Source organism: Schistocerca nitens, chromosome 2 (assembly GCF_023898315.1).
Source record: "Schistocerca nitens isolate TAMUIC-IGC-003100 chromosome 2, iqSchNite1.1, whole genome shotgun sequence".
NCBI classification, from domain to species: Eukaryota; Metazoa; Arthropoda; class Insecta; order Orthoptera; family Acrididae; genus Schistocerca; species Schistocerca nitens.
The window spans coordinates 641,644,029-641,659,717 of NC_064615.1; the positions used below are offsets into that span (position 1 = coordinate 641,644,029).

General features: G+C 37.0%; 1 protein-coding gene across 1 annotated transcript in view; it reads left to right on the plus strand.

Annotated features, from left to right (window-relative positions):
* Positions 1 to 2,728, plus strand: part of LOC126236756 (DNA-directed RNA polymerase, mitochondrial) — a 295,970-nt gene extending 293,242 nt beyond the window's left edge. Inside the window, exon 24 of the mRNA XM_049946296.1 lies at positions 2,403 to 2,728. Within this exon, the coding sequence (XP_049802253.1) occupies positions 2,403 to 2,532 (130 nt within the window). The 3' untranslated portion in view covers positions 2,533 to 2,728. The remainder of the gene's footprint in view (positions 1 to 2,402) is intronic.
* The last annotated feature ends 12,961 nt before the right edge of the window (positions 2,729 to 15,689 follow it).

Consider the following 15,689-nt stretch of genomic DNA (forward strand, 5'->3'; position numbering starts at 1 on the left):
TTCACCGTGGTGTATGAGGTGTGTTACTGGAAAGAGAATTCATGAGAAAATGATTGTATACAAAGTTTGTTTAATTAAGCATTCTCCTATGTTTCCTATTTGATATCTGAACTATATGTCTTGAGACTAGATTAAACCAAACTTATTTGAGCTATTCACTTGGGCACAAGTGTTGTGAAGGGACATCTGCTGCTGTGAAGGCATTGTGCTGTTTGTGTAGACATTGTGTTGGAGGGAAGGAATATGTAATGTACACAAGGAAACAATGAAAACTGATATCCTGAAGAAGTTGTCAATATGTATACCATTTTATTCACATTTTCACAGATTGTAAAGTATATATTATAATAATCATAGGGTTCATTCAATTCACACATGGACAGATTCTCTTGAACAGTTTTTCAGCATCTTGCTTAGCCTCTTCTATTGTACTGTTTTGCAGTTGTGTGTAGAGATGATCGAGGAGACAGAAGATAGCGTTCCAAGTTACTACCGCTTGTTACTGAAGTTGATCAGTGGGTTTCAGTTTTAATGCATTCCAGATAAGACACCATCCAGCCATGTACCACACTTGATCAAAGTAGGACACATCTAGTGATCCTACTAGCCAGGGGATTTGATGATGGTCATGGTGAGAGCATTGGGTAATGTGAGAAGTGAAGGCAGGGCTATTGCCCTCCCATGAGAGCACATCTCATTGACATTACATGACTAGCAACAGAATGAGTTCATCTGTAGTCAGGATGTATCCTACACTGTTCAGTGCTCCCTTAACAAACACAGAAATGTTCATATAGAGTGGGATGTGCCTCCTCGCTGCATGATGACATGATTATATGTGCCATTTTGTTACCATTATCAACATTATCAATGTCCATCACTGATTTCAAGGCAGAATTTGGTGTACTGAAGAAACATATCTCCCCACCATTTATCCATCGAAATGCTGCTTTTGCTTCACAACTTGTGGCAGACTGCACAGGACAAAGTGTAATGGATACAACATTGCAGTCATTGAGGATGCAGTAATAGTTGCCCATCTAGTGTGGTGGTTCACAAGTCAGATGTAACTGTAATGGGTGCAGAATTTTCATGTTCAGTGTATGGTTCATACTCTCTGAACATCACAGGCAAGCAAATATAGTGTTTCTACATCATATCTCATTCATTTTTAACTTTCTTCTAATATGGAATACATAATTATCAAATTAAAAGTACTTGTGTTCGGTGGTGGACCACAGATAGTCACAAATTAACATAACTAGGATTAGCATTTAATCTGAATGTAAATTTAATGGTAAGTGGGAATTTATTATCTGGAAGTATATTAGTCATCAGTGAATTAATACAAACCACTAGTTATTAGAAACCAATAATATCATTCCTAGATATCCATGATGAATATCTGGTTAATTAAATTAATCTGAACATTGTGATGAGCTTTCACATCTTGTGTCTACAATGAAATGGTTGTTGTCAGAGAAGATGGCCAGAAGTAGATACTACAAACACAGGGTTTATAAGTATGTTAAATTATTCCAATTAAGATTCCATGTTAGCAACAGATGAACATCAGGCAAATGAATGGCAGAAAAGGAGAGAAAAACCAAGAAAGGAGAATAAGAGTAGCTAAAAGGAACAATATCAGACAAAAATAAGAAAGAAGACCCTACTAGATAAGTACAAACTGTGGAAAAATAATGGAAGAGTTTTAAGAAGACAGTGTTAAAAGCAGCAGAGAAGATGTGTAGAAGAACTGGTAATGTGAAAAGTTACAAACAGACACCTTGATTGAATTTTAAAATTAAATAAGCAGTGTTTCAGAAGCATAAGGTGCTCAAAATATTATTTGAAATAAGGACATCAAAAGCAAGGGAGTAATTTATCATGAGAAAGAGAGAGGCACAAAATGTTTGTAGAGGAAAAGAGAAAGTGGATGGACAAATGGGCCACAATGTTGGGGCAGTTTAGTGAAGGAAATATGAAACATACCATATGGTGTGATCATATGTAGTAGAGGCTGAATGAAGAAGAATGCAAAAATGATTGGTAAATATGTGAATGGCATAGAGGAGGAGGACCTCAAGGAGATTTATTTATAATGTACATTGCTTATTTCATTTGACTTCAATTAAACTTGTTTTTATCTTATTTTAATCCTACATTATGTAGTTACAGATATCAGGGATAAAATGAGTTCCTTATATGGATAATTAAAATAATACAGAATCTTGAGAGCTTTTCAAACAATTTTCTTTGTTGACATGGAATAAGTAATGGGTCATACGATTTTCCTTTTGATATATCATAATTCCATGGTGATGGCTGCTTTCAGGTTATTTAAGTTAATAATTAGCATTGTATTTAACTTCTGTTTTTGAGGGTTTTATATTATTTTACAGGGATATTAAGGATGATGGATCTCTGACAAGTGCTGCTAAGTTACGGCTCAACAAAATATTGCAAAAAGTGCCTCAGAAAGGTGATTTCAATTTACAGGAAGTTCTTGAGTCTACATATTTCTTCAGTTGATCAGTAAATTATGGTAGCCTATGTTTCATCATTGAACTGTACTGAATTTACAGTAAGAACTTTAATAATTTCCTCTGTTGTACCACTTCAGTGTAATCATGGATTTAGTCATATGATGCCTAGTTAAAAAGAGGCTGTAAATAATCATCCATCACTTAATTTGTATAGCACCATTTTTGTGTGAGTATATAAATCATTGAACCATGTATTTATAAAAATAAATACTTTTTTATGTATTATGTTGTCATACAGTAATACTGTGTCATTTTCAGATTGTCTCTCATACCAAAAGTGATGGGCATCTTTTTTCCCCTTTCTTAGATATGGGAAAAGAAATAAAAACTTAAAGGTTTGCTGATGACATTGTAATTGTTAGAGATAGCAAATGACCTGGAAGATCAGTTTAAAAGAGATGAAAAGATGAATATTAACAAAAGTGTTTCAATGTTGTATACTTAAATAAAGCGATGCTGGGGGGAATCAGAATAGGAAATGAGATACTAAAAGTAGTTGAGGAGTTTTGCTATGGGGGTGGCAAAATAACTGATTGTGGCCAAAGTAGAGAGGATATAAAATGCAGACTTACAATGGCCTCAAATGTGTTTCTGAAAAAGAGAAATTTGTTAACATCAGAAAATTTAAATGCTAGGATATCTTTTCTGAAGATATTTATCTGGAGGGGTGTAGTCTTGTATGGATGTGAAATATGTATGATAAACTTTTCACACAAGGAGTGAAGAGAAGCTTTTGAAATATAGTGCCACAGAAGAATGTTGAAGATAATATGTGTAGACTGATAACTTATGAAGAGATACTGAATCAGGCCGGCAAGAAAAGAAATTTATAGCTCAAGTTGATTAAAGTCTGCAGGTAAAAAATTGGAGAGTAGAATTAACTACAGTAAGCAGGTTCAAGCGGATCTGGGTTGCAGTAATTTGGCAGAGATGAAGAGGCTTGCACAGGGTAGTCTAGCAAGGGGAGCTGCATCTAACCAGTCTTGGGACTGAAGACCTCAACAACAACAACAACAACAAGGCAGGGGAAAAAGAGACATTGAAAGTAGATATCTTTATTAGTGTGTAATAAATTTTCCGTTCATTGCACTGCATATGGATCACACATGTAAGAGTCTCATAATGCTTCTTTCACTGAAATCAATTAGAGGTGAAGGGATTATCTGAAAAACTTAGTTGCACCTCATAAGTTTTGTTTTATTGATCTTCGTGCATTTGTCCTTTGACAAACTCAAACAACTGTTAACATGAGGGGGCCACATCTGGGTTATAGTGAAGGTGTGGAAGGGTTTCCAAACATGTGTATTGATGAATATCTTCATGTTGCAGAATAATGTTACTATTTCTGTAAATGTTTGCTTTGTTGACATTGTAGTTTCTGCAGTATTTCAGGTAAAAGGAAAAGGGAAAAACACACTATTTACTCTACTCAGTTATTTGCCAGAGTTACAGTGCGTGGTGGAAAATTCCAATATTGGTTTTCTGTCTTTAAAATGTTTATGAATTCAGTGATCACCATACTACATACTAAAATTATTACTTAAGCATTAATTTACCATGAGTGGAAAGTGGCTGATTAACCATAACTGTTAGTTCAGGGTATGGTGTGATGGATGTTTAGTTATTTTCATGGTGTGGCTGTAGTGGTGTAGGAATTAGAGAAATAAATTAAGCTCTTTGTAGGATATGCAGTAGAGATAGGAAGACAATGGAACAGGGGGAAAAATTGCTGCCCTTCAGGCTGAATTTAATAAGGCCAGGTAAGATCTGGACAGATTAAAGAGAGAGAAGGGTTAAGAGAGATGGGAGGTGGCAATAGGTAATAGAAAGAACAGGCAGCTTTGCAATGAGCGTGAAAAATAAGTTTGACCTGTTTGCTTCAATTAAAAATGGATGTGTCTCAGGCTAATGCAGATATAGGCAGGCTACAATAAACTTCTGCAATGGATTGAAAATTAATAATTTATGAAAGGTCCATAAAGAGAAAGAAAGTTTTGTCGTTAGGCAGTTCTCCTGTAGAGGATTAGGCTAACTTTTGGAAGATGAACTAGGATCCATATATCAGGTCACCAACTTCGTAAAACCCAGTGTTGGTCTAGATCATGTGGTAGGATTTAGGATCACTTTGTAGAGACTTCACTAAAGAAGACATTGTGGTTATAGTGAGTGGACCGAGCTATAGTATTGACAGAATGTTGGGTACAATAAAGGGTGTGACCTGCATCAGTGTCAAGACATACCAGTGTTGAGTATGTATCTGTTCTGAGATGCCATAGCTGACCTCATTTGAAATAGTTTGCTACGAAAATTAATTTGGAGTTGGAAAGACTGCTTATGTCAAGTGCAAGGTTACGTGTTGGTATGGCTTCTATTTATGCTGTCAGTAGATGGGATTATGCTACAGCTCTGGCCAGGCATACTATCAGTTGCCTGCAAGTGCCTTGATGCCGCATTTCATCTAATATTGCACAGTGCTCTCTCTCTCTCTCTCTCTCTCTCTCTCTCTCTCTCTCTTTCTGAAATATTCAAAAATGGCATTGCTGAGGATCTATAGTCTGATGACCCGTAGAGTGTCACTAGCGAGGTGGTGGTGCATAGACTTTTACACAGTCCTTGTTTTTCTTTCCTTATTAAGTTATTAGTTGTGGTAGCTTGACTCAAAATAAGAAAGTTTATTTTGTGCTATTATTTATGCAATTTATTTGCCAAGTGTAAGTATTTGTGTAAGTTGAAAATGGAAAACCAGGAAGAAAGAGAGATTTCCCCTGTGCCACAACAGTGCAATTGAAAAAGGCAGTTGAGTTTCAGTTGCAAAGTAAATCTGTAATCCACAATTCTCATGATGTGTGACAATAAGAAGCGGTGTGAATGTGGATTGCAAGCAAAATCCACACCTCTCTCACATCAGTTGACTTACTTGATTTGCGCAGCCGATCTTCTTTTCTGGATTGCTGGCTCCGTCAATCTCCAAAACCTTCTTCTACGAAGAATAATGCTGATTACGGGAATTTATAAGACACTCTCTCTATTTTTGAAATAATTTAGTACTCGAAGAATACTTTTAACTCAGACATAGTATATTTCAACTTCCACAGAGAACAAATTCAATATTTCTCTCATCAGTATTCGAATGTTTATAAGTCAACTGATTCGTCTCGTGTTAGACGCGATGAAATACGTCTGCAATAGTAGTTTTTACAACCACATAATTTATGAAGATGTCTGGCTTCTGGCAAGTCCAACACTTGAAGTACAATTAAATGTCTATAATCAATTGTTCATTTTTCTTTAACAATTATCACAGTCCCTAAAACAGCAAGGAATACTACATGATTACTTCTTGGTCTTCCAATATGATTTTCGAGGCACGAGCGGAAAACACTTGTCGATGCCGTTCGACCGTCGCGTCTACCTTGTGTTCATGACTCCTTTCCATCCTGCACACACAAACATGTGTCACGCAGTGTGTACGTTCTCTCACACTTATTTTTAAAATATCGTGTGTTCGAGACGGTAGAAGGACGAGTGGTTCTGTAATTTACACGGAAATTCTCAAAGCACTACATATCCCTCCCCTCAGCTCGAACAAGTGATATTTTATACATACTTATTATGTACATTAGTATTACATAGAATAACAATTTGTAATTCCAGTTTTTTTTTTTTTTTTTTTTTTTTTTTTTTTTTTTTTTTTTTTTTTTTTTACTAACTGTGCATAACCCTTTTATTTACTATTTAGCTTTTCTTTTTTCATTTTAATTTGATTATAAAACAGGAGTATTTCACTCAATGTTGGAGTCAATTCTTTTATATCAAGGAGTTGTGGGGCCTAAACCTTTGGGTTTCCAATCTTAAGCTCCAGATATTCATGACACTTGAGTATTTTATTCTTTATTCTAATTCTTTGTGCTGCTTCTTTAGTATGTAATAGCCTCATTAATTATAGACTGTTTGTAGTCTGGAGGAACTCTGGGAAAATGAAAGTGTTCTTCTCGACACTTGTAAACTCACATAAAACATAATAACGCTAGTGGAATATAGAATTCAAACCTACCAGACTGATCCCTTTAAACGTGTGACTTCTGTCACAATACTGCCCTTTTTTCTTTTAGGAACATTACCTATATCTTACATGGGTTGATCCTAGGAGTACCCTTTCTCCTTCCATTTTGGTAGGTACGCCCCTTTCTTATTCCTATCCTTCTATGGTACAGGTCAATCCCCTTCTTGGTGAACCTGTCTACACAGTTTAGGCGAGCCTTTCACAGGACTGCCTATCTGCCCTTTTTCTCATCCAATAAATGTTGAGTGCGCCCTCCGTGTCCTTCTTGAGTATTCTGTGACAAAATTACTAGTCTACTTTATACCTCAACTCCACTTTCCAATACTCCCTCTAATGCCTGAGAGTCATCTTTCACTCTTCACTCCCACTATGTAAACAGACATCATGCCTACACATAGTAGATGCTATGTCTACCTGTATTTACCACCACCCAGTACATACTATGCCTTTTCTCAAATAGACTAGAACAACTAACTCCAATTAACTTATCCCTGTTTTATACTTATTGCTCCAGTTCTCCTGCTCCTCCTTCTCTAGGCACATGCATTGTTTGTTATTCTCCTGTCTTTATATACATGTAAATACATATGTGAGAGCAATAAAAAAATTATGATGCAGAACTGTCACATATCAACAATGTAATATGTGCATCTCCTCAGATGTACATATGTCTTTATTCCCCTACATCCCTTGGCAGTTCGGACATCACTTCAATTTTCTAATCCGTAATTTTCATGTTTGTGTGTAAGTTTCTAGATTAGAGTGGATTAATACTAGTTCCATGGATCATGAATACGATATTTCGTAATTATGTGGAACGAGTCAAATTTTCCAATACATGACATAATTAAGTTAATTTAACAACATACTTAAGTTAATATAACAACTTTTTTATTTTTTGTGTTTTTATAATTTTTATTTTTTACTTTTTTTATAATTTTTTTTTTTTTCTTAATTTATATCTAAAAATTCCTCTATGGAGTAGGAGTAGTTGTCATTCAGAAATTCTTTTAATTTCTTCTTAAATACTTGTTGGTTATCTGTCAGACTTTTCATACTATTTGGTCAGTGACCAAAGACTTTAGTGGCAGTATAATTAACCCCTTTCTGTGCCAAAGTTAGATTTAATCTTGAATAGTGAAGATCATCCTTTCTCCTAGTATTGTTGTTATGCACACTGCTATTACTTTTGAATTGGGTTTGGTTGTTAACAACAAATTTCATAAGAGAGTATATATACTGAGAAGCTACTGTGAATATCCCTAGATCCTTAAATAAATGTCTGCAGGATGATCTTGGGTGGACTCCAGCTATTATTCTGATTACACGCTTTTGTGCAATAAATACTTTATTCCTCAGTGATGAATTACCCCAAAATATGATGCCATATGAAAGCAATGAGTGAAAATAGGCGTAGTAAGCTAATTTACTAAGGTGTTTATCACCAAAATTTGCAATGACCCTTATTGCATCAGTAGCTGAACTCAGACGTTTCAGCAGATCATCAATGTGTTTCTTCCAATTTAATCTCTCATCAATGGACACACCCAAAAATTTGGAATATTCTACCTTAGCTATATGCTTCTGATTAAGGTCTATATTTATTAATGGTGTCATACCATTCACTGTACGGAACTGTATGTACTGTGTCTTATCAAAATTCAGTGAGAGTCCGTTTACAAGGAACCACTTAGTAATTTTCTGAAAGACAGTATTGACAATTTCATCAGTTAATTCTTGTTTGTCAGGTGTGATTACTATACTTGTATCATCAGCAAAGAGAACTAACTTTGCCTCTTCATGAATATAGAATGGCGAGTCATTAATATATATTAAGAACAACAAAGGACCCAAGACTGACCCTTGTGGAACCCCATTCTTCATAGTTCCCCAAAGTGAGGAATGTGCTGATCTTTGCATATTATGAGCACTGCTTATTTCAACTTTCTGCACTCTTCCAGTTAGGTACCAATTAAACCATTTGTGCACTGTCCCACTCATGCCACAATACTTGAGCTTGTCTAGCAGAATTTCATGATTTACACAATCAAAATCCTTTGAGAGATCACAAAAAATCCCAATGGGTGGTGTTTGGTTATTCAGATCATTCAAAATTTGATTGGTGAAAGCATATATGGCATTTTCTGTTGAAAAACCTTTCTGGAAACCAAACTGACATTTTGTTAGTACTTCATTTTTACAGATACGTGAAGCTACTCTAGAATACATTACTTTCTCCAAAATTTTGGATAAAGCTGTTAGAAGGGAGATTGGACGGTAATTGTTGACATCAGATCTATCCCCCTTTTTATGCAAAGGTATAACAATAGCATATTTCAGTCTATCAGGGAAAATGCCCTGTTCCAGAGAGCTATTACACAGGTGGCTGAGAATCTTACTTATCTGTTGAGAACAAGCTTTTAGTATTTTGCTGGAAATGCCATCAATTCCATGTGAATTTTTGCGTTTAAGCAAGTTTATTATTTTCCTAATTTCAGAGGGAGAAGTGGATGAGATTTCAATTGTATCAAATTGCATAGGTATGGCCTCTTCCATTAACAGCCTAGCATCTTCTAATGAACACCTGGATCCTACTATATCCACAACATTTAGAAAATGATTATTAAAAATATTTTCAACTTCTGACTTTTTGTTCGTAAAGTTTTCATTCAATTTGATGGTAATACTGTCTTCTTGTGCTCTTGGTTGACCTGTTTCTCTTTTAATAATATTCCAAATTGTTTTAATTTTATTATCAGAGTTGCTGATTTCAGACATGATACACATACTTCTGGATTTTTTAATAACTTTTCTTAATATAACACAGTAGTTTTTATAATGTTTGATAGTTTCTGGGTCACTACTCTTTCTTGCTGTCAGATACATTTCCCTTTTCCGGTTACAAGATATTTTTATACCCTTAGTAAGCCATGGTTTGTTACAAGGTTTCTTACGAGTATATTTAACTATTTTCTTGGGGAAGCAGTTTTCAAATGCATTTACAAAAATGTCATGAAATAAATTATATTTTAAATTGGCATCAGGTTCACAGTTCACCTCATCCCAGTCTAACTGCTGTAGGCTTTCCTTGAAATTTGCAATTGTTAAATCGTTGACTGAACGTACTACTTTGGAGGACTGTTTAGTATTGCTGAATGGAGCTATTTCATATATTGTAACTAGCTGTGCACCCTGATCAGAAAGACCATTCTCAACAGGCTGAGCATGTATCAGGTTAAATTTATCTTGGTCTATAAAGAAGTTATCTATCAGTGAGCTGCTATCCTTTACCACCCGAGTAGGAAAATCAATAACGGGTGTCAAATTGAAAGAACCGAGTAATACTTCAAGGTCATTTTTCCTATTACTCTCTTTCAGAGAATCTACATTGAAGTCCCCACAAATAATAATTTGCTTCCCCCTGTCTGACAGATAGCACAACAAGGAGTCCAAATTTTTCAGAAATAGATGAAAATTTCCTGATGGGGACCTATATACAGTTACAATTATAAATGTGCCTTTATTTAATTTAAGCTCACAGGCACATGCTTCTATATGTTTCTCTACACAAAACTTTTTTGTTTCTATACTTTTTGCACAATGATAACTTTTGACATATATGGCAACTCCTCCTTTCCCCATATTTTCTCTCATTACATGTGCAGAGAGCTTATATCCACTTACATTTACCTTATCCATATCAGTAACAATGTGATGCTCAGACAGGCATAGTATATCTATTTCATCCTCAGCTTCTAAATCTTCTAAACAAACCAGAAGCTCATCTATTTTATTCTTTAAACTCCCATTATTTTTATGAAATATACTTACATTATTTTTAATTATACCTTTATGAGAATCTTTCCTTATTCTAACATTTGCAGTACTCTCCTGTCTGAGTTTCTCATTGTGCTTAGGCCTAGATCCTATACCAGTGGTCACATGGTGTTCAGTGAGGCAGATTATGTCAACTGGGTTGGGTGACTTTAATTCATCAATGCAATTACCTAGGACTGAGATACAACTTGGTGGAGATAAAATTTCTGGTGATTGGTGACAATTTATAATTGACAGCTGTGACTGGTGATCCAATGTGCTAGAATTGTGTTGTTTAATTTCTTTCCTAAACTGAAGATTTGTTTCAATCCTGACCTCTCGTAGAACTAGACATCTTTCTGTCTTACCTATCCTAAAAAAGGTGCTGCTCCAACACCTGTAACTACTGGTATTTTACCATTCATGGCAGTGCCTCCCCCCCTTAAATTTCCTGCTATTACCCCAGCCAGTTTCCCCTTCCCTTTCCTGTTGAGATGTAGGCCGTGCCTGGTATAGTCCCACCTACTGAGAGAATCAACAGGAACCACACCAATATGAGCCCCCGCACCCGACCCAAGCAGCCGTTCCAACTCCAAATTAACTCTCCCAACAGAAGAGTTCAAATGAGGCCGGTCATGGCGTCTCAGGACAGATACAAATTCAACACTGGTGTGTCTTGATGCCGACACAATCTTTACCAGGTCACACTCTATACTCTACCCAGGATCTCTGTCGATGGTGTTCCCTGGCCCTACCACAATAACCATGGTGTCTTCCCTGTTAAATCCTTTACCGAGTGAACCTAAATCCTCTGTCACCTGATCCAGACTAGCAGTTGGTTTGAAAAAATTTGTGACCTGGAATTCTGGTCCTAATTCCTCCTGCAGAAGTTGGCCTACACCTCTGGCATGAGAACTGCCTAACAACAAAACTTTCTTCCTTTTCGATGACTTTCCTACATTCTTTTTCAATTTCCTATTGAAAGTTTGTTGTGTCCTGTCTACACCTACCTCTGCTTGAGGCTCATCAGTTTCTAACTGAAGCAACAGGTCAAACTTATTTTTGACATTCACCACAAAACTGTCAGACTTAGTTCTAGGCCTGTTCCTTCTGTTACCTGTTGCCACTTCCCACCTCTCTTTGCCCTTCTCCCTCCTTAACCTGTCCAGATCTTCCCTAGCCTGATCTAGCTCAGCCTGAAGAGCAGCAATTTTCCCCTCCTGTTCCACTATCTTCCTATCTCTGCTGCAAATCCTACAAAACCACTGATGAGCCTGATCCACTTTCCCGACACCCACGCCACTGCAGTCCCCCCCAGTGAAAAAAAACTACTGCATCCATCACACCAAACCCCGGAACTAACAATTCTACGGCAAGTCAGGCACTTCTCACTCATGGCAAAAATAATACTTTAGCTAGAATAAATCAATTAAATTACCGAAAATCAAAAAAAGACGTTACAAGAATTAAGCCTATTCACAAATGTATATAAGCAAGTTTCTGATTTAAAATTCCGCTGCTTTTCTGAGATCTGTATTAAAACAATGAAGGTGTGTGTACGTCTGTGTGTGTTTGTTTAGCCTGATTCTTCGGCCTACTTATGTGAAATAAGTTTTAGGTTCTTGGAAATCACGGAATATAAGGAGGACTTCAGCGATAGAAGTCTATGCATATGGAAAGAGGGAAAGATAGACTGGTACTCAGATAAGAAGTAAGAAAGGAAAAAGTAGAAATGGTTGCTAAGATTGAAGAAGAGAAAGAAGATTGCCCCAAAGACAGGAAACCCTTCCTATCTCCCTTCCCCAGGATCCCTACTTCACCTGTACTTGAGTGAGGAACCCGGAGGTATAATGTTAAACATCTCCTAAAGAACGGACGTTCTCACCTTCACCTTTGAAGTCCCCAAAGAAAAATCTTAGCAACCCCTATGGAACAGCAAATGGTGAAGAACCAGTCACACTTGTCTGCACGGGTTGTCTGAAAGGAGTGGTGTGTGTTTAGTGTTAGTCATGCTTATACTTACACTACCCACCCCTTCCAAAACTAATACAAACCCTCCCCTATGCATCACATCTCATTAAGGTAAAAATGTTCTATAAAAAATAGAAAATTATACACTACGATAACATAGTTGTTTAGTCATTCAGTTTATACTATACTTTTATACACACATAAAATCCTCTATTCAGTTTATGTCATCTCAACATCACTCGGTTTAAAGAGTACCATCATATTATACTTCCCACCAATATAACATTCTATTCGTTTCACTTCATGTCTAGAGATCACTGTTCATCCATGATTCTCTTAAATTGGTCTCAATCTTATAGTCATATCCAGTTTCCTACGTACTAAAATTATAGAATAGTTTAAGAATTCAAGAATAAATTACAGAATAGTTTAAGATTGAAAGGAATTCGGTGCTGGAAAAATAGTACAGAAGAAACACCGAAAACAACTAGGGATCTGACGGTCGTCACGCCGCCCGTTAACACAGAATATTAATGTCCCTGGGAGATATATGTGACCCCACCCGGATCCCAAGGATCTGATATTAACTTCACTTAAGCAAGCGCAGACCAGTACTTCTCATTAAATTTTGAGTTAAAGTTTCCCCACAGCAAGACAAATACTACTTTACTAGGAAAAACAACCGTATTCTATTTCCTACTTTGTCATGGACAAGTTTGAATTCTTCACACAAGTCATCCATAACCTTGCTTTCATCATTAAGTTCGAAAAAAGCAACCATCAAAATGTTTCCAGAGATTATACTCTCGGTAACTTCTCGATCTTTAATTAGTTCAAATGGTTCCACCAAACTACTTACATATATAATGTCAAAGTTGGCTATTTTTCCTTTAAAACTTCGTCCTATATTATCTACTCATGAACTGACAACTCGTGTACTGACACCTGGGATTTTCGATTGACTTATCAACTTTACTTTCTTAGGTCGATCTGTGCTCTCTTTCAGAGTAATCATTTCCTGTCATACGGAATTAAATTTAACATTACGTACATTTTTACAAGATTCTAACTTTTCATTAAGATCGGGTACTTTATTCATATATTTGACATCAATAACCAATTCCAAGTTTTTAGCTAAGTACAGAAATTGGTGACTCTGTGTCTGACTAAAGTTAGTGAACAGTTGGTTTACATGACTACTTAACGAACCAGTTAATTCCTCTTTCAAATATGTTTTAAAATTTTCCACTTTAGTAGTTAAAGCGTTAAATTCAGTCTTTAAATTTCCCATACCTTCACATAAATTACTAAAGTCTTTACTTTGTGAATCTAATTATCACTTAACAATCCTAAAGTTTCTTTCTGAACATCCAATTTATTATTTAATTGAGTATTCACTGTGTCTATTTCTCTACTTAAATTAGCACTCAGTGCATCAAGTTTTTCACTTTGAGTTGCACTTATTTCATTTCTCAAAAGTATTTTGAGCAGGTAGTTCCTTTCTTAAAGCTACTGAATTTACCCTTTAGGCTTTCATTATATTTACTACTTCAGACCAGTCAGGCACCTCCTTACTCTCTTTCATTGCCATGGCTGGTTATGGAGTTTCCCCAGTTCTATTATTCAACAGTTTCTTTTTTAACTTTACTCTCAATCATTGTTTTGTGCTCACCCGGCATAGAGTTCTAGCTGCGTTGGTGAGCGGATGCATAGTCAGCGCTGATGAACAGCGCTGGCGGTGTCGAATGTTGGTTTCGGCATCGGTGGGCGTATATCGAATCAGCACTGGTGATCAGCAACTGGTGTCGGCATCGTTAGACTTAGGCTGGTTTCCTCATATGCGTCCCCTCAATGTGTGAGAGCTGCTTACTCCCCACACCAGATCTTCTTCGATGAATTATTCTCATCATATTTCTTCTTAGTCTAAACTGTTGAGATTTTCCTTGCGTCTTTCCTTGTATGGTCTTTTTACCGTTCATGCAGAATTCAACTCTGCGAAACAGTTCTCTTGTCTTGTTATACCGGGTTGCTATGGCAACACATCATATCTTATGCTTTGATTTCCTCTCAAAATTCCCGTTTTTTCAAGTCCTTTCCACTGGTCGCCATACTCTAACGATGTGGACGATAGAACGTGTGCAGTACATATACAAACTTCATGTTTTCACCAATTAGCGATGTAGTTAACTATGCAGAATAACATTCTAAATGATTAATGGAAAATCTCATATAAAGATGTGAAATAATTACTAATAAAGAGATAGAGGGGCTGGCCAGTACTTAACTCAGCTCAGTACAGCCGATACGTACACAGAACCGAACAGAAAATTTACATTCCTAGTTTTCGGAACTTCGTTCCTTCATCAGGGAGGAGAGAGAGGAAAAAAGGGAAGAAGGGAAAGTGGATTCAGTTACAACCCAGGTTATGAAGCAACAGGGAAAGGTAAACAGGGAGGGTAGCAAGGATGGAGGCATGGTTGTCAGAGGGAAGCCAAAGATATTCTACTGTTAGGTACTGTGCCAGCTTCAAACCAAAGAGGAGGCATACAGAGGTAAAGAGGTATATAGTATAAAGATAAACACAACTATGTAGGATGAAAATATGCATGAATGGCTGAAGAGGAGAGGGAAAAAGGAGAAGACTGAAGAGTAAATGGGAGTGAGGTTGGTTAACGTAGGTTCAGTCCAGGGGGATGGTGGGATGAAAGAATGTGTTGGAGTGCAAGTTCCCATCTCCGCAGTTCTGAGGGACTGGTGTTGGGTGGGAGAAGCCAAATGGCATGTACATTGTAGCAGGTTCCTAGGTCCCTAGAATTATGCTGGAGGGCATGCTCTGCTACTGGGTATTGGACATCTCCTAGAAGGACAGTTCGTCTGTGCCCGTTCGTGCGCTCAGCCGGTTTAGTTGTCGTCATACTGATGTAAAGGTCTGTGCAGTGCAGGCATGTCAGCTGATAAATGACATGTGTTGTTTCACATGTGGCCCTGCCTTGAATTGTGTGTGTTTTACCAGTAGCGGGGCTGGAGTAGGTGGTTGTGGGGGGATGCATGGGGCTGGTTTTGCAGTGGGGTCGGTTACAGGGGTAGGAACCGCTGAGTAGAGAAGGTGGTCTGGGAATATTGTAGAGTTTCACAAGGATGTTATGGAGGTTAGGGGGGCGACGAAAGGCAACTCTGGGTGGTGTGGAGAGAATATTGTCAAGGGATGATCTCATTTCAGGGCTTAACTTGAGAAAGTCATATCCCTGGCGGAGTAATTTGTTGATGTATTCGAGGCCAGGATAACACGGGGT